General features: G+C 34.3%; 1 protein-coding gene across 1 annotated transcript; it reads left to right on the top strand.

The window, feature by feature from the left end:
• The first annotated feature begins 136 nt into the window (after positions 1–136).
• LOC149910594 (sodium- and chloride-dependent glycine transporter 1-like) lies at positions 137–15,706 on the top strand. The gene is made up of 12 exons (XM_090115396.1): positions 137–406; positions 588–719; positions 1,014–1,168; positions 1,422–1,486; positions 1,733–1,865; positions 2,081–2,215; positions 2,791–2,894; positions 6,563–6,800; positions 7,813–7,941; positions 14,120–14,320; positions 14,669–14,794; positions 15,554–15,706. The coding sequence occupies exons 1-12, from the start codon at positions 289–291 to the stop codon at positions 15,698–15,700; spliced, it is 1,683 nt and encodes a 560-aa protein (XP_089971522.1). The 5' UTR covers positions 137–288; the 3' UTR covers positions 15,701–15,706.
• The last annotated feature ends 5,191 nt before the right edge of the window (positions 15,707–20,897 follow it).

Below are 20,897 nucleotides of genomic sequence, written 5' to 3'. Positions count from 1 at the left end.
ACAGAGAGTTGAGTTGCAAAAGTTGCAAAATAGTTATTCTAATTCGACTTCAATAACTGTTACTTAACATTATGTTTTCTTGTGACCATTAAGAGTGACAGTAACACGCCCCCCAAACAGCAATCAAGGCATATTTATTTTCCATACGGCACTTCACACTAAGCATCCACATCCTCAATTCAGTGGTGACTCGATCTAGGGTCACGACCCGCGTCCAGTGTTTAGCCATCTGTCTACTGTGGTATAACTTACGTAGCAACTATCTACTAATCTGTGGTTAAGGCGGGAATGGCGGGTCACGAGCGTTGGGGCAATCAGATCGAGTATCTGCTCTCGTGTTTAGGCTATGCTGTTGGCATTGGAAACATTTGGAGGTTCCCCTATCTGTGCTACCGGAATGGCGGGGGTTTGTACACTTTCTGGTTAAATTATATACCTAGAGACTCGGAAGTTGGAAGAAGAAGACGAAAATAATGTTGATTATGTTTTATTTGTTGTTTCTGGTATTGAATTTTTTAGCAGCATTAATATAGTAGTATAATTGAACTATTTGTATCTCCCAGTTAAAAGACACTTCCTAATTTCAGGTGCATTTTTAATCCCATATCTCTTAACGCTGTTTATTTGTGCAATACCATTAGTATTTTTGGAAACGACATTGGGACAATTTGCTAGTTCAGGATGCATATCAGTATTCAACATCAATCCACTGTTCAAAGGTAAATAATATCCATATTCACATCCATATCATTTGAAAACAAACCAATAAAATGTTTTCTAATAAATGGTTAAACTACATATAAAGGTACTTGGGTCGACTAAAGACTTTAATCACTTATGTATGAACCCAATTAAAAATCACAGAAACCTTTATCAACACGTGCTCATATCTTCTTCAATTACACATAATGTATTTCTCCATATCCCCTTCTGAATTATCAAGTGCATGTCGCAACTGCTCTACTTCTGATTTATTTCTGCCCATCCTTTAGCTGTATACAATTTGTCAACAGGGGCCGGCTACGCGGTGATAATTTTAAACGTTATAGCGGTAACATACTTTGCAGTCATTATGTCATACCCGATTCTGTACATATATCATTCCTTCAGCTCGCCACTGCCTTGGCAAGACTGCGGTAATTCATGGAACACTGACAAATGCGCGGAGGTATTCGAATTAATGCTCTTGTAAATGTTCTCATGTCTAGCAAATATTGTAAATGCTATTTATCATTTTTGGTAGAATAATTATTATTTATAAATAATTAGGGTTACATACGCAATGGGCATGATGAGATAAATTATTTTAAAAACAAATATTTTCCAAAACCAAAGAAGTAACTACACATAACTATAAGCATACAGGCTTAAAAGAAAACACTGATAGAATATATTGTATTGAATATGATAAAAATTTCTAGATTACTAGCACTTCAAGTTTATTATTCAATGGTACGGCGTCAACACCAGAGGATGAATTCTTTCAGTAAGTATAACTGTCATATAAATTTTACGATAGCAGCTGAACGAGGCACTTTCAATATTACTTTTCATGAGTTTCGTGATGACTTGTATCGTATTACGATAGCATAAACTGAAAGGTCTTGGACCTATATCTATGTATCAAGTTATTTTCTTTCTATAAAACAATCAGTACAATTTTCAGTGTTAAAATAATGTTCTCTAATATTAGATAGATGAATGGAACTTTCAAATACTTTCTTATTTTCAGTATTCGAATCCTGCAAATGTCTCCAAATATATCTCAAATCGGTGGAGTTGTGTGGCCCGTGTTCTGGTGTAATGTGATTTCTTGGATTATAGTTTACCTTTGCATTTGCAATGGTGTAAAAAGCGTTGGAAAAGTTAGTAAGAAATTTTATTTTATATCAGCATCATTATTTTTACTTGCTAGATATTCTCTTTGAAAGGGCTCAAAACTTTTCCATACATTATTAAAATTTATTGCCTATTCCCTATGTTTTTTTTAAACAATACATTACCATATTTCATTGAATTTTCCAGAATTAAAAATATTTAGGGTGGTAAAATAATATAATTTTTTGTTGATACCTTACAGATCGTATACTTCACCGTTTTGTTTCCATATGTGGTATTATTTGCATTACTAATACGAGGAACTACGTTACCAGGCGCTTGGCAAGGCATCTTGTATTATGTATGGCCGGATTGGAGCCAATTAGCTAAACCAAAGGTAATACTAATTTCCTAAAATTGCTCTCTAATATTTATCGATATTCAAGTAAATAAAGTTGGTCATTTTTGTGTTATTTTTTCAAGTACCTGCTAAGAGCCGAATCCCGCGCCCACACCCCACTTCTATGTATATTAAATGTGAAAAGGTTCGAGGTTAGAGTATTCAGAATACTCTCTTGGTTATAATTGTGATTTATTGATAATCCTGTAACTATATATCATCCAAAAAATACTTTATTTTACATAAAAGTTTCAATTTTTGTACATTGGATACTCCAGTTGTGCAGAAACTTCCGTCCCATAAAACTATGAACGGACATGATCACAAGGGGCATTTTTTAGGCTTTAGCTGATCTTTATTAAGATTAGAGGCAAATCACGAAAATCGGTTAGGAGAACCTTATTAACCTAATTTAAAACTAGTATGAACTGGATAATAATAGGCACGTAAACAAAATACGAATGGCTATTAAAAATCGATTAACGATTGTATCTTTTTTACATACATATTTTACTTATCTCTATAGGGTTTTCCTTTGTGTTCAAAGTCACGTTTTAGTATAATGTTTACAGGTATGGGCAGATGCAGCTACCCAAGTGTTCTTTTCTGTAGGCCCTGGCTGGGGAGGATTAGTCAGCATGGCCAGTTTTAACAATTTCCATTACAACTATTTTCGGTAATGTATCTTTTATTTATGTAATTGCATTATTATAAAGGTGTTTTTGATTGTTTGCCATGGGCAAAACAAAAAACTCATGTATCAATTAATATAATGTCCTATATTCGCAAAAGAGATGACTTACCAAATAATGCGAAGCGTAGCTACTAGCTAGTTCTTAGTTAAAATATAGTTCAATATTTTTTCAATTATTTCTTATATTATGTAAATACAGCCTACAGGTAGGTAAAGATAAACTACGATAACATGGCGCGCCCCTCCAAATTACTGTTTCAATGTGTGTAGTGACATCCTTACTAGACTACAAGCCCGCATATGAAAAAAATATGGGTCAAATGAACCACCACGGGACATATTATCTAGAACGAAAGAAGAGCAAAAAATAATAAGATTCATCACTATGCCGTCACTTGTAAGCTGTCCAACTGAGTGCAGATGAGAATTGAAAAGTACAGGTAGACTCGGTAAATTTTGGTCATATATTTTTGTACGGCATTCTTAACCATCGATAGATCCATTAAAAATAATAAGAAACCGCTCAGTGCCGTACAAAAATGTTGGTCCACCAAGTCGGAATTTTTATTTAATTTCCGAGAGTTACCGGGGGTAAATTTGGTCATTTGACCATGTACGGCATCTGTGTCATACTATTGCTATACTGCTTTTAATCCATTATTCCGCAACGCCGTACAAAAATCATGGGGACAAGGGGAAAAAATCGAGAGTTGCAATCCCCTCTCTTACCCCACTCCAGGGGGTCATTTGACTAAGTACGGCTTCGGTTCCAAAACATTATCTAGCACTCAAAAGTACTATTAAAAGCAATGCCGTCAAAAAATAATTGTTCTTTTAAATGTATACCAATAATCATCTTAATTTCATCGAATTCTTGATATAAAGAGCTGTAAGGTCATTTGACCCTGTACGGGAACTTTTTTTTTAACATGATATTGTAAAATTCAATTGTTGTATAGTATTGCCGTTCAAAAGAAACTGTTCTAAAAAAAGTTATAGAGAAATTCAAAACCAGAAATTTTGTTAAAGTTTAAACATCGTAGATTAATGAAATATAATAGTTTTCTACACTTTATTCGTTGTTTTAAATAGTATTAACATAGATAAATTAGGAAAAAACGATGCCGTACATTTTTGTGCAGATCACATCTTTTAGGCTGATGAAAGCGACGAAAGCTACAATTTTAAGGGTGCTTTATGGCCATTTGATACAGTACGGCATTAACATATTTTTACCCAACTACGGCAAAGCAAAAGGAGGGTTATGGTTTTGACAGGTCATGTATGTATGTTCATCTATTCCCTCGTAACTTCTAAACTACTTATCAGAATTCGACAAATGACATATCATTAGAAGCGTCTGAATTGTTCACTGGATAACCAGTGACCAGCTAGCTAAAGGCTATATGGGGTTTCACAAAATCTAATGTGGCGCCCTCTAGCGGACAAAACATACAGAGTAAAAAAATAAAGTTAAGATAAATATGCCGTGTTTGGTATCATTTGAAAGCGCTTTACTTGTACATTTTGAATATGTATATAATACTAGCATTTGCTTGTGACTTTACCTGTATTCATGGGCTGATTGCATATAATTCACATCTTTTCGTTCATAGCTTTTTTATTAGTTCATCAATTTAACGGAGTCCATTCCACTTGACTCCGACTTTCCAAGGTGATAATTAACCACCTCGAGCTTCTTAATATTAATGTATATTTATATTTTATTATCAAAATATAAAGCAAACATTTCGTTATATGGATTTTTTCTTTTTCAGATTTTTCCCCTTTGAACCAACGAAAATGTACGGCACATGAAAAAATATTATCTATGCATAAAATACTTTAAAAATAAATTTATTTCGTGTTGTGTCAAATGACCCCCTGGAGTGGGGAAAGAGAGGGGATTACAACTCTCGATTTTTTCCCCTTGTCCCCATGATTTTTGTACGGCGTTGCGGAATAATGGATTAAAAGCAGTATAGCAATAGTATGACACAGATGCCGTACATGGTCAAATGACCAAATTTACCCCCGGTAACCCTCGGAAATTAAATAAAAATTCCGACTTGGTGGACCAACATTTTTGTACGGCACTGAGCGGTTTCTTATTATTTTTAATGGATCTATCGATGGTTAAGAATGCCGTACAAAAATATATGACCAAAATTTACCGAGTCTACCTGCACTTTTCAATTCTCATCTGCACTCAGTTGGACAGCTTACAAGTGACGGCATAGTGATGAATCTTATTATTTTTTGCTCTTCTTTCGTACTAGATATGTCCCGTGGTGGTTCATTTGACCCATATTTTTTTCATATGCGGGCTTGTAGTCTATACGAAGGAGTTTGTATGTAGTTGTACGTATTCGTCTTTAGTAGCAGGCCGGCAGCGGTCTGAGACAGTCTAGTTATTATTTATTAATTCTACCTCGCTCAGTAATACGAAAGTACTGATTGCAAAACAAGTTAGTAATGGAAAATTAAAGAAAAAAAATGAGCAAGAATTTATTATTCACGTAGGAGAATCCGATTCTGAAAATGACACATCAAGCTTCTATGACAGTGATGAAGAAAATTTTAGTTCCAGTGCCAATAGAGATCAATAAGATTTAAGTTTGTTTGATTTATGTTTTATTAAATAAATAAATAAATAATAAATAAAATATCCTTTATTGAATTATTATGTAGATTAAAATAAAATAAAAAATACAAGAGTTACACAGCTATTGAAATAATACAAAAACATATCAATTTAGTTCATTATTAATGTTGTGGGCCAAGTGATTAATGAGGATATTATTATTAATGCCCAGGCAGTATGAATAATGCCTTTGTTATCACTTGGCTCGTAACATAATATTATAATTTATAAACTTTCTTATAATAAAAAATAAATGATGATTACGTATTTTTGTAAATGATTTTGATGTCTTAACTAGTCACTAAAAATAAATGTGTTATAAATACATAATAAAGATTTCATTTTATTGAAAACTTTAAACATGCAGGATATAGAGTAAATAATAAAATTACATTTCAGTATTTGAACACAATAAAATTAATTCATAGTTCTTTTGCAATCAGTACTCGTAATATCTCACTTATTACCAGATTTGTTGGTCAACTAATCATAAGTTGCCGAGCGCCCAAGACAACGCACGTGTCGTTTTCATAGAATACGTCAGTGCAGCGCCATTACTAATAATAATGAGCGATTAGAGCGTGACTAGTCGAGCAACAAATCCGTGGATTTGTTTTTGTTTGACGGCCGTCTCATTACGCACACATGCGTTGTGAATCTTGGTGGTGCATTGTAAATACTTTCAAACGTTTTGAATTTTGGAGGGGCGCGCCATGTTATCGTAGTTTATCTCTAGTATTCTCAGTGCAAGGTTTCCTGGCGGGTCGGACGGGCATGCCCGGGCTTGGCGTTCGTGACGAAACTAAAATATTTTAAATAGAAATCAAACTAAATGGCGTGGCTTATATTCGCCCAAGAGATCTATACATCCGATGAGCTATGAGGCGTTGCTATTTGCTAATTATTATTTTTTGCTATGTATTTTGAATTTTCAGGTTCACCTGATCCTTCCTACTAGGTATATTTATTTCCAGTGTTTTTTATTTATAATTCAATTGTATTTCAGATCGTCCATAATAATACCAGTGATAAACTGCGGCACGAGTATTCTGGCGGGTTTCGTAGTGTTCTCGGTGCTAGGTTTCCTAGCGGATCGGGCGGGTGTGGGAATAAGCGAGGTGGCCTCCGCGGGCCCGGGGTTGGCCTTCGTGACGTACCCAGCCGCGGTGGCCATGATGCCCGTGCCTAACTTCTGGGCGATCGTGTTCTTTGTTATGCTGTTCTTCTTGGGTATTGATACGATGGTCAGTTTTCAGATTATTTTTAAGTATATGTATGTGGCGTGAATGGTTTGGTTGAAATATGAAGAGATTTTTTGAAAAAAAAAACATAAAAAAATAATGAAAGAAAAATATTCGCAAGGCAGGCAATTAAGGAACGCAATTGAGGTAGTACCTAATGTTATATTCAGTTGGGTTGGTTTTTTTGTGAATATTGTTTCAGATAAAATTGGTTAATTACCTACTTAGTATGTTCGTCATAAAAGAAGTCTGACTTATTCACGACACTTTAGTTCTTCTTTCATCATTTATTTTCCCAATAACAAGTGGTTCAGTCATATTTCTCAAAATAAAATTTCAATTTCAATTTGTCAGAACTATCCAATAAGGTACAAATAGGAGGCTTGTCAATCGCTTGCGTGCGTGTGCCAAGTTTCAGTGAATCACAGCTTCGACTTATTCACTTCGAGGAAAAAGCTTTCGTGCGATTGATTACGATAAAACATTGTCTTTTAACCAGTTACCGTTTAGTGTTCAAATGCTTTGTAAATGCTTTTTGCGTTACAATTCTATTAGTTTGAGGGTAACTTTCGGAAATGCTTTATTTTAATAATGCTAGCAAAAAGCCATACATTACGTGGACTCGGAAAATTTTCTTTTTACCAAAAAATGTAGCTTAAGATTGTGGGCTAGCGACTAACTAACTACTTACTAAACACAATATGTCTGCAGTTAGTCAATATGTTTTATGTTGAGACAATCAGCGAAACCCATATCACATTTAATTTATACGAAAAGGGTTCAAAACCGCACTGAAACCTGTATGGAGCTGACCACATGAATAAAGCCCAACTGAATATCATATTACATTCTACAACATTGAAGAACTACAACCTTTATAAAATGTTAGTAATAGTTTTCCTTAGTTAGCCTTCAAAAAATCCATTATATTATAATAATACACTAAACATAACTCCATACATTCATAAAATTTGCCCCACATTTTTATATAATAGTTATTCTATTTTTTTTTCAGTTCGTAACTATAGAAGCAGTGATAGCGGGTATACTAGACGAATTTCCTCAACTTCGAAGTAGGAAAAAATTTATAACATTTTTAACGTGTATATCGCTTTTTTGTTTGTCTATCTTATGCACTACAGAGGTAAGTGTTTACTAAAGATATATTATTGTGGCTAATTACATAGTTTCATGTCTATTGCAAGCTAAAGGTAGAAAGAAGAAATAATAGTAAGATCTGTCATCTGTCATTGTACATTTTTAATATGCATATTTTCTTCGATTCCTTCAAATAAAATACGGTAACCAACTATAGTGACCGTATCTTAAAGTTATATTCTTACGTCATGTAACTTACACGGTTTTTTTTATTTTTCTACTTTTTTGCTTACCTAAAGCAAGCTTTCAGTCTTTCTTTTTATATACCTACTGCATGTCTGTTAGCAAAAAACTGTAGCTAGTATAAAAAAAATCTTCGTTACCTACCACTACAAACTGCCTTCAAACAGCATTACATAATTATTCTAGAACTGCACAATTACCTTGATCCATATAACTTCCCCAGAGTTCAGTGACCGCGTAAACCGTGACAAGTGAAACAATGTTGCTGGAGTTAGCAATATTATTTGTCACGTGAAGTTTGAGCTCATGCAACCGAATTGTCCTGTTTGCTTAGCTTGATTTATTTCGTGTCGAAATGAACACGGCATAAGATATATAGCATGTATTGTTTGTTCCCTTCAGTTTTGACACCCTAATAGCACATATGGAAAATCTATAAATCACTAAGGCGCGGGACATATACAAGCGGGACATATTCATGCATAATTTAGTAAAATTATGTTTTTTGTGCTAAAAGAGATTTGAAAGTAACGTTAATTTGAAAGTAACGATTTTGTTTTGATAATTCCTTGTAAGTAAATAGCGAGGATAACCCCACGATTGCAAATATATCTTTGTTGGAAATGTTGGAATTTACTTGGAAAATTTTATAGTACTTTTAAAGTAATTTTAAAGTAGTACTGGTGTAATGATGGAAGAAAAGAAGGTTAAAAACACAAAATTTATATTGTACTAGCGGTCCGCCCCGGCTTCGCCCGTGGTACATATTTCGCAATAAAAGGTAGCCTATGTTCTTTCTCAGGGTCTAAAGATTATCTGTGCCAAATTTCATCAAAATCGGTCCAGTACCTAGTTTATGCGTGAAAACCATACATACATACATACATACATACATACATACATACATACAAACCTTTCCTCTTTATAATATTAGTATAGATAAAATATGGTTTTCAAACACAGGTTTACATTTAAACCATATAAATCTTATCATTAAAATCTCAGTTCAAAAGTATTTACAGTACTGATCATTCCACAATATTATTACAATTACAAATAAATAAAAAACACAATCAAAATCAGGATTATCTTTATTTCTGACATTGTAAATACATGGGAACTTTCATTATGCTCTTCTTCATTTTCACTTTCCCTACTGCCATCACCTGTGTAAATCATTTCATCGATTAATTCAATTCACCTTTAAAAACAAAACGAAGAAGGGTATGTAATAGCAGCTCTATATAATTCCACACAGAGAGAACACATTTTTGACTGACAGGCTACCGTCTCCTATAGACCGGGAGATACTGACACAAAATTTCGAGTCATTTGTAACAGGATGGCGGTTCTACAGGGGTCTTAGTACGCAATGACAAAAAGAAAAACGATGGTGTGAACGCTGGTACCGTCGGCTTAGTCGCGTGGGCGTTAGTCGAACTCGTCGGAAAAATAGCGAAGTCAAACGATTTGTAACACAAAAAATTTAGAATTTACCGATAGCCCATAAAAAAGAAGTAGGCGGTAGTGTCATGCCATACTTTTCCGGTGTGACTTACAGCCCGCCATACCGACGCGAATGTGTTGATTTAAAAAAAACAATTCAACCATTTGTACCAGGCTAACTTTTGCACAGGTAACCATCGTCGTGCAGCCATTTACGAAAATCGCCATGCCATACTTTTCGGACGATTCCAAATGGTCGCCATACCGCCGAAAATCTGCAAATTTTTTTTTTGTAAAAATTGTAACAGACAAATGACTCGAAATTTTGTGTCAGTATCTCCCGGTCTACTACCACCCGATTTGTTTTTGATTGTGTATGACCGTGAATTGACCTCTATTTGGATGCGATGGGGGAAGCGCGCCTGCGGTACGCCTGCGGTACGCCCGCGGCGCAACCGTGGCGTGCCGCCTCGTCGCCTTTCCAAAATTCTTTCATACAAAATGTATAAGAAGGACGTGGTGCAAAACAGATTCAAGAGGTGCGCTTATGGCACGCCCGCGCCCGCGCCGCTTGTGTTTGACCCGCGCCTAAGAGACTATCAGGAATTCAATCTGCTTAGAAAGCGAGTAAAATTACTTATTAGGAATTGTTACGCCAAGTATATAGCTAACGTTGAATCATCACTTAAGGATAACATCAAATATTTCTGGAAATACACATCTGACTTAAAAGAAACCAACTCAGGTTATCCTAAAATCATGAAATTAGCTACCACTTCATCTTGTAATCCCAGCGTAATTTGCGAAATGTTCTCCAACTACTTTCAATCTGTATTTGAACCTGTTACCCCTGGAGCATACAATACCATTGAACTCTTAGACAATAATAGTATACTAAATTTGCATCATATAAACTTAAATAAGACTGAAATATACAAAGCATTAAAGGATATCGATCCTAATAAAGGCTCAGGACCTGATAATATTAGTCCCATATTTTTAAGAAATGTAAGTGGAAGTATATCTTTGCCATTACAAATAATATTTAATAATTGTTTAAAAACAGGAATTTTTCCGAATAAGTGGAAGAAAGTTTTTATAACCCCTATTTTTAAATCTGGGTCCAAAAATGATATTGCAAATTATCGTCCAATATCTATACTGTCAGCAATTCCAAAAGTATTTGAAAGATTGGTTCACGGTCGAATATCCTCTAGTCTTAAACATTTTATTATTGCAGAACAACATGGCTTTGTAAGAGGCAGGTCCACTTTGTCAAATCTGCTTGAATTCACTAACTATGTTTTTACAGGTTTGGATAAGAAGTGTCAAATAGAAACCATCTACACTGATTTTAAAAAAGCATTTGACAAGGTGGATCACTTGTTGCTTTTAAAAAAATTGTCCTACAATGGCATAAAAGGCAATCTTTTCCGTTGGTTTTCTTCATATTTACAAAATCGTGTCCAGGTAGTAGTAATGAACGGTTTTACATCTTCTCCAGTAGTTGTAACATCTGGTATTCCTCAAGGATCTATTCTCGGCCCTTTGCTCTTCACTATATTTATTAATGATATATCCAGTTGCTTTATTCACTCAAAATTTCTTTTATATGCCGACGACTTAAAAATATATTCTTCCATTTCAAATAAAAATGACATTCGTCTTATACAAGAAGACCTTGATAGGTTAGGCGAATACTGCAAAAACAACAAGCTATACCTATCTTACAATAAATGCAAACATGTCCGTTTTACTAAAAATATAAATATTATTCCATCAAAATTTAAACTAGGAGAACACATTCTTGATACCGACTCTTCTATTCGTAATTTAGGCGTCTACCTTGATGCTAAACTCACAATGGACGTACATATTGACTACATATTGAATAAAGCTTACCGTATGTTGGGTTTCATCACCCGAATTACTAAGAATTTCAGACAAAAGGATACATTTATTTGCCTCTACCAATCATTAGTTAGATCACACCTCGATTATGTATCTCCTATATGGAATCCATTTTATAATTGCTATATAAATAAATTGGAAATGATACAGAAGAAGTTTCTGCGCACACTTAACTATCGCTTATGCTCTCCCAGATGCTCATACAATCAACTCTTAGAAAAATATAACATGATGTCCTTGTCCAACAGACGTTCAGTAACTGATGCTGTCACTTTAAGAAGCATTTGTGTGGGTGAAATTGATTCTCCGAACTTACTAGCCGACTTGTCCTTTCGTGTGCCTTCGCGACCAACTCGTTCCAAATGTCTTTTCCACATACAACATACCAGAACCAACGCAGGACAACGCGCGCCACTTCACAGAATGTGTGTCTTACACAATGACAAACTAAATGAAATAGATCTGTTTTCATGCTCCCGATATAGTTTCAAATGTTCAATAAACCAATTATATGTATAAACCTTTTAACTTTGAATAAGTATCTACATGCTTAAATTAATGCTTTTTCTCCCGGTTTAATATTTCAGAAGTCTGTATTAGTTTTATACACAGAACAGTAAAAACATATAGAAGTGCTTTAATGTCATAATTAGTATGAAAACCAGTGTCGCCAAACCCACACATTTAAACCGATAGTAATACAGTACACTACAAGTAAACTATGCCTTTGATTGGACAGCTTAATTTGAGTAAAAACTGACTTAGGTTATAAATTCAGCATTTCAATATGTACCCTAACGCACCATGTTACGGTTTATTTTAGTATAACATCCCTAGGTATATAAGCTGTTTTGTTTCTCATTGCACAGAAATTCCAAATTCGAAAACATTCAGCTACTCCACAACAGAGGGCGTTAGTTTTCGATAGATATAAATTTGAAACGCAACACATGGAGATAAGGTTGAAATTTGTGTCACTCAACATTAATGACATTAACTTGATATTTATCTGATGCTATGCCCTGAGGGATGTCAGCCTTGTTATCGATAATTCACAAATAAATATTTTTTGTGTATTTTTTTTTCTTTCTTTTATATGAGTATAGTATATTGTGTCACATTTTGGAGTATGTTTATTACTACTAAGTACGTCTTTTTATATTATTATTATTAAATAAAAAACGGAATAGAATAGTATTAATCTATATTTACAAAATACAAACAGAAAATATGCATTATTTTAAATCTTGGAACTGCCGTAGGTTTGCTGTATCGGTGGCCTTTGTTAGACCGCTTAGTGCTGTTCGGCATCTAGTTAACTCGTCACGTTGCATTTATCCATTTCTCTTTTAAATTAGCCTCTTTGGGAAATCTATAAATAAATTGGACAAATGAAAGCTAAGGAAAAATAAAATAAAATTTTATATTTATAATGTTTGTCTTTTCTAAAGTATCGATACTGTCGATATGCGCCACAAGCATCACTAAAGCGACATTCGTTTGTTTATTGCAATAATATTCCAGAAAGTCTAGTTTGCTGTCCAATCTATAATAGTACTAATTTCTTACGGATTAAGGTTCATTTTGACTAGATATTTGTATACAATTTTGACAAAGTACGACAAGCGAAGTTATAACATAAAATATAATTAAAATAAATAAAAATAAGACTTACCGATGGTATGAAATGCCTCCATTGCTGATATTATTTCGTCTGCTATCATTTTTGCACTCCAATACCGAACAACACGTCCTAATTAATGAATAAATATGGAAAAAAGGTTTGACAGCTGACAACCGACTCGAATATTTTTCTGCGCATAACTGAGAGCAAGTTAGGTGATCTTACCTTACCAGTGACACGTGGGCCACGCCCACATCACACTTCTATCTACTTTACTGTTCTGTGGTTTTATATATTTGGCTACCTTGCAACAGATAATAATTGTATTGTGTTTTTTTTTTCTTTTACTTTTTCTATTATGTTCACTGTGAGACGTAGAGGAAACAATTGTTAATGTTATTATTGGTTATGTCATTAATTTATGTATACGCCTTTAATTGTTTCTGTAAGATCTCCAAATAAATAAATAATAATAAATAAATATAATAGTGGCTATGTGTTGAATTACTTAATTTATTGAGCCAAAGGAACTTCCTGAAATATCGAATTTATAAGAATTTTGCACGCTAACGATGAAATAAGTCTTCAAAATCTCATTTTTCTCAGTGCACAAAGTTTACATCTACATTTCTACACTAATATTATAAAGGGGAAGGATTTCTTTTTGTATGTAAATACTGGACCTTTTTTTTGTCATAAGAAAGGTAGATTACCCAGTTACCTACATAGGCTATTAAATTTTCCTTTAAAACTAACTTCGAATCCAATATCAATTTACAAGTTTCTCTAAGCAATGCTTTTGTTTGCACGCCATTGCAATACATTATCTCTATCGATTTGTACTGTAACGTTGAAACCTACCTCAACATACAAAATATGGCTATGATTGAAGAGGAAGGTTTTGGTTTATAATTTATTGGGTTTAATACAAAGCGGGCAAAGCCACGAGAGGAAAGCTAGTCAATCTATAAAAAAAATTAAGCTAAGGAGTATTCCCCAGGGTGGTCTCCATATTATCAGTCTTCTGGACGCCCACGTGGCTATAGCCAGCGTTCCTCTGGTATGTGGCTTAGAGCTAATAGCCGCGGTATATACATATGGGCCTAGGAACCTGGCTGATGACGTAGTGTTCATGACTGGAGCACCGTTGAATAGAATCTGGATGGTATTGTGGAGATATGTCGTGCCGGTTTTGTTGTTGGTAAATAAATGTTTTTGGATATTTATTGTATTTGGAATGTTCTTTAAAATGTCTATGCAAGCTTATTTCAGGCACTGCTGGTTCCAATTTAAATACATTCAACAGCATGCATGCACGCATGCAAAAAGCAACGAGTATACAATACATTGTATACTCGTTGCTCATATATTGATGATTTAAAAATATTACAAAAAAATTACGAAACATTCATTTTATGAGCAGAGCAAATTGCATGGCTCAGATCGTCCAGTCAAGTCGATTTATTTTTGCCCAAAAATAAAAATCTTAGATGACAATCACTAAATGACTAAATTGGAATTTATGATCATTTTTATTTTTCAATTTTAGATTATAACATCTTACTCGTTGCGAGAAGCGACTGGTCTCGGTTGGTGCGTCGCATTAGCGTCTGTCATCTTCATCCCTGTATATGCAGTAATACTCGTATTAAAAACTAAGGGATCTTTCTTACAGGTATTATTATTATAATATATGTATAATATGAGAAATTGTGTTTGTTTGTCTTTATTTCACGTCGCAGTAGATCGATAATAAGATTTTTGTGTCTGGAGATACTTAGGATGCTATGGAGTAACTACTTTTTACCAACATGACAACATCTCATTCCCATGGGAGCATTCTTTGGTTATGCAGGTGAAGCCGAGGGCTGTGGGCTAGTTAACACAAATACACAAGTAATGTACTTACCTACCAGCAAATGTTTCCATTTATTGATAAATTTTTAGTGCCTGTATTTTACCAGTTATATCTCAATATTATGTATTTAAGATATCTATGCCATCCTATATCTGTGTGATTTTCGGCACTTCAAAGCTGATCTTGATGTGCTGATTTTTTAAAATAATGGATTGTTAAAAATATTTACCATATATCGAACCTAAAGAGGTTACGAGGTTATCATTTAAGTTATAGGTGCAGTTTAAAAAACATTGGAGTGATGTAAACTTGGTAAATAAGATATTTATGTAATTTTAAGGAGGTAACATATAGATTATTTTTTTATATAATCAGTTTAATTATATACTGCTAAATGCACTTGTACGTATGATACAAAATAAAATTGATGGAAACATACATTTAGCCTTCAATACAATACAAATAGCCTTCAACTTATGTTACCCCAGACCATGTGCTACAGTATACTAAGTCGGTCCAGTAGGTTTTGCATCATTTATTTAATTATATTAATTTATAAATTAATAAAATTTTCAGCGAATACGAATAAATTGCCAGCCGAACAAATTGTGGGGTCCAACAGATCCTGAAATAAGACTGCGTTGGGAAACTTTGAGAAAGAAATCACTTGTTTTAGAAGCAGCTGCAGCGTCTGATAAAAATACATATTGTGTTAATGGATGAATTTATGTATGCATATATAATAAATTGATTATTTTTTTCTTAAACCTCTTTGTTTTTCCTTTTTGAGAATACTTTATAATATTAATAATCACTGGAAATCTTAGAAAATTATTGTAAATTCTGCTATCAGCAGAGGCTCAAGTAGTGGAGGACGAAAGAGACGAGACCAAACCTCAAAAATTGACTTCTTGTTTAGACTTTTAACAGTATTCATTACTAGATTTCCGCCCGCGGCTTCGCCCGCGTTTTCAAAGGAAAACCCGCATAGTTCCCGTTTCCGTGGGATTTCCGGGATAAAACCTATCCTATGTGTTAATCCAAGTTACCCTCTATATGTGTGCTAAATTTCATTGTAATCGGTTCAGTAGTTTTTACGTGAAAGAGTAACAAACATCCATACAAACTTTCGCCTTTATAATAGTATTAAGATTGTCCTTATCGAAAGTGAGCCTACTTGAAAGTGAATAGGTTCCCAATTTTCAAATGTCTCCGACCACATTTTTCTCAAAACGAATTTCGCGTTGTCGGTCCCACTATGACCACGACGTGTTATGAGCATTTTTTCGCTCAATGCACGATTTCAATCTAAAGGCTTAGATATAAAAGATATTAAATTTAATATGTTAAAATGTATAATAGACACGGTTACAAATTATTTCTAGTTCCCTACAAATCCTTTTCGAACCATACACTACAGCCTGTGACTACAGCAGTAGTACCTGTGGTAGTACCACAGGGTAGTACTGAGCAAAAGAGCAACTTGAGCAATTAGCACCTATCACGCACCTATGGGCGTATTCAGAAAGAAAGCTTAAAACCTAGCTTGAAACTTATAAGCGCTTATCGGCGCTTGTCAGCGCTGGTAACCCGCGCAGGAAAATATATGAACATGACAGCGCTTATAAGTTTCAAGCTTTCTTTCTGAATACGCCCTATGATATGATTCAAATATGATTTATATTGTGACTAGAGGTCCGCCCCGGCTTCGCCCGTGATACATATTTCGCATTAAAAGGTAGCCTATGTCCTTTCTCGGGTATCAAAATATCGCCATACCAAATTTCATGCAAATTGGTTCAGTAGTTTAGGCGTGATTGAGTAACAGACAGACAGACAGACAGAGTTACTTTCGCATTTATAATATTAGTATGGATTTATATATTGCCACCTCCGTAGTCCTTATAAAACAACAACTGTCATGTAGAAATTTTGACAATATTTACACAAACATAGATTTCGTTGAAGTTTTGGAAAGGAACAAAATTTTTGTGCAATGCTAATTTAAATACAATAAATTTACAGTGATCAAAATTAAAAGTTAAATTTTAAGTAACCAGAATCGATAAAATTGAAAATGTCGGACAGTAAAAATGACGCCAAACAAGGAGACGAAAAAGATAAAAGAGTTAAACTACAGGTACAAATTTAACTATCTACTACTACAATTTTTTAAATAAACTTTAGTATTTAGTTTATATTCATCATAAAAAAATGCCTATATTATTTATCTAATAGAATATACACTTAATACAATAAAGATGCCTTATAATCTGGTAGAATAAAAAAATTTAAAATATTTTTCAAACAAAAACATCACAAACATACCTTATAACTTAACTCAAAATCATTACTATAAATGTGTACTTCGAACCCTCAAAGGTGGAAGGTGAAGATGAATTGGTCGAGGGTGAAGGTGGCCGCAGGAAAATGAAACGCTTCCAGCTACCAAACCTCCCTCGGTGGTGGCAAGCCAAAATCATACAATATGCGTAAGTCATCTAAAAAAAACTCTTTCGAATGTCTATACTTCTCAAGTACTATCAGTTCTGGTATATGATATTATAATTACACGCTATAAATTCCAAAACCTGGAATGGTAGGGTTAATGATGCTTGTACACTCAATAATAAATAGGAGACATCAAATAGGTACTACTATAAACTGGAAATCGTTATAAAATTTTTCATAAAAAAATGTCTTAACCTTATCTTCATCAGAACCCCTCTAACCATTTCCAACTGGACCCTGTGGATATTAATAAATAGTATCGATAAGAGAGGTTTCCAAATTCTTAGAATTTGCAAGTAATGTAAACAAAATGTATACGTATTTCTCAAGTTTTATTGCATCATGTAGACTATTACTGATATCGAATTTTATTTTGGTAATTTTGTGTTATAAGGTCGCAGAAGTACGAAAATATTGTTAATCCAAAATATTGACTAAAATATACCAGAGATAGTGAGTAGTGAGTAGTGACTGATAAGAACGATTCGCTAATTGTTTAAGTTCTTGAATAAAAACAATATCGTTTGTTGTGATACATACAAAGTTATATAAAAATATTTTTTTTCTAGATATGGAATGCTGTTTATATTTATATTTTATATAAAACATGTAAATAAAGCACATGTCTTATTCTGATGTATTTAAATCTTCTTCTTGTAAGAGCGAGCGCGCACGAGCAACTTTGTCTCCGCAACTATTTTGTCTCTCCCATCAATTGTATGGGGAGTTGCGTCGCTACGTGGGCGCACTTTCATACTAGCCCATGGGTGGAGAGACAAAATAGTTGCGGAGACAAAATAGTTGCGGAGACAAAGTTGCTCGTGCGCGCACTGTCTAATATATAAAATTCTCGTGTCTATGTCAGCCCGGAGTAGAGGACACGGTTCCTCACCTGTTACTCCAGTGGCCAATTTTTTCAAGCAATAGATATGCTATTGAGCAAAAATTGGGCATGGCGATGACGGGTTGCGAATCTACCTTCCGCTTTGGGGGACAAGTGTAGGGATGCGTTCTTACAATATAGTACGCATATTGTACAATATGCGTACAATATTGTAATAGCATATATTGCATATTGTAGTCGTAGTTGACCAAAGAAATAGTGTGTGATATTAGTTTAACTGTGATATTAAGTCGAGTGTTTTAGTGACGTGTTTTTATTGAATTTTCACTAAATAATTTTGATTTAATTTTATATTGTAAGTTAATTTAAGTTCTTATAATTTTAATTGTACATTATTTATATTTATATTATGTAAGTAACCAGTATGTTAATATTTCAAAAAAGTCTCTGGACTATAATCCAGAGGTGGCGCAAACACCCTGTGATGACCGGTGCCTTTAAAAAAAAAAAAACTTCCATAGGTACTTAAAAATTAAAATCTTTCACGTTACATAATGTATGACTAATTTGACAGACTTCCTAACTTTAATTACCTTAGAGTCTAGAGCGAACACCAACTGAAAATATCCTAGCTGAAGCTTGTGTATTCGACCGAGTTAGTTTTTTCGGCCAACCCTTACTAGGTATTTAACGATTTAGGGTGCACTCACACACATCAGTCACCGTCACGGCACGTCACCGGACAGGATTTAAAAAAAATATGTATCAATAGTTCTAGTATGACTCTGTTCCCACACGACAGTCGCCGGCACGAAATCTATCAGTGACGTCACCGGTCAGGCACGTCAAATAATCTTTCCATACATGTATCATACTTTTATCCCCACTCACCCGGTGCCGTCACGTCTCAGTTCAGTCAGCGTCGTGCTACCGTCAATTGCTACATGTTCTCTAGCGTGACACACGTCTAATCACTGACTAACCTGATGTATATGTTCAATGATTCAGTCAAACCGGCGACGTGACTGACGGACAACATGACGGTGACTGGTGTTTGTGGATACGTACACAAACCGTCACCGATCAGTCATCGGTGACTTGACGGTGACTGATGTGTGTGAGTGCACCCTTATGCTTTTTTACGAATGAATTGGACAATTAGATGGATAAAGTTAAATATATTTTTCTCGTGTTATAGAACACAAAGTACCCTTTAAACTTTCATAAGCAGTATTTTATTTTACAAAACGCTGTTAGTTTTACGACACAAACACTTTTTATCTTGTGGATAATAAAAAATGGAAGATAGTCAAAAATACACGTGCTTTCAAATATTATGTTTGATGTTTTGATGAGTAGATATCACATTCTGAGAGGATGTTATTATATGAATACTATGATTAGATTTATACTCTCAGCGGAGCGAGGGCGGGGCCATAATTATCAGCATTATTTGTACTAGCCGCTTTTCCCGGTTTCACCTGGGCTGACCCGGAATAAAATATAAGTAGTCTATGTTACCCAGTAAAAATTTCCCTCCCTGAAGTTGAAGTAATATTTGAACTCGGTCGGTTGGTTTTTTAAGTTAAAATGTAACAAACAAACAATGAAAGAAGTATAGGTAATAGTCTACTTGAGGTCCGCGGCTTGATTCGCGAAATACCGACCATACCGAGTTCAAAGTAGCGTGCGTGGTAACGAGTGTAGAATAATATCTCTGTGCCAATTTCCATACAAATCCGATCTATTTTTACGTGAAAGAGTAATAAAAATCCATTCATCCACAGATCCACCCATGTATTTTTAGAAACATTCACGCTTTTAGCATGACTTGGACTTTCTGACCAACAATAGCAATGATCTTTACAATCAAATTATATTCTCATCTATACTAATATTATAAAGCTGAAGAGTTCGTTTGTTTGTTTGTATAAACGCGCTAATCTCGGGAACTACTGGTCCGATTTGAAAAATTATTTTGGTGTTAGATAGCTCAATTATCGAGGAAGGCTTAAGGGTATATTTATATCATCACGCTACGACCAACAGGAGTGGAGCCACGGGGGTGAAAACGCGCGGATCAGCTAGTAAAATATATGGATATTTGGGATTTTATGAATACTTGGGAATAAATGCAATTGCACGTGCCGCGTTCATTGACAAAATTGTATGTACATGCATCATATGTATATTTAATAATTATATGGCTTTGAATTTTATCATAATACCTAGCGACCTCTGACTATTTTATCAATTTAGAACGTCACAATGGCTATTATCGGCTATACATACTTGCGTCTTCCTCATGTTAAGCATCCTAATTTAACATCACGTGACGAACTTTATCAAATAACCTCGTGTAAAATTAATTGATTGTTTTTATTCAAATTATTGTTTTAATAACGTATTTGCATAAAAAAGATACATATAGCTAATTAATATAGAGCAAAAAGTAAATCATTCTATTTTTTTCCCCGTTGAAGTTTTGACATCTTTGCTAATAGATTCTCTGTTCGGTTTCGGTTTCAGTATTCCAACTATTTAGCAAAGCGGCGTCAATAAGCA

This window comes from Colias eurytheme, chromosome 2, assembly GCF_061535395.1.
Source record: "Colias eurytheme isolate Ceu_HAF_F1 chromosome 2, ilColEury1 Martin Lab GWU primary, whole genome shotgun sequence".
Taxonomy (NCBI): Eukaryota; Metazoa; Arthropoda; class Insecta; order Lepidoptera; family Pieridae; genus Colias; species Colias eurytheme.
This window is presented reverse-complemented; position numbering and strand designations above follow the sequence as displayed.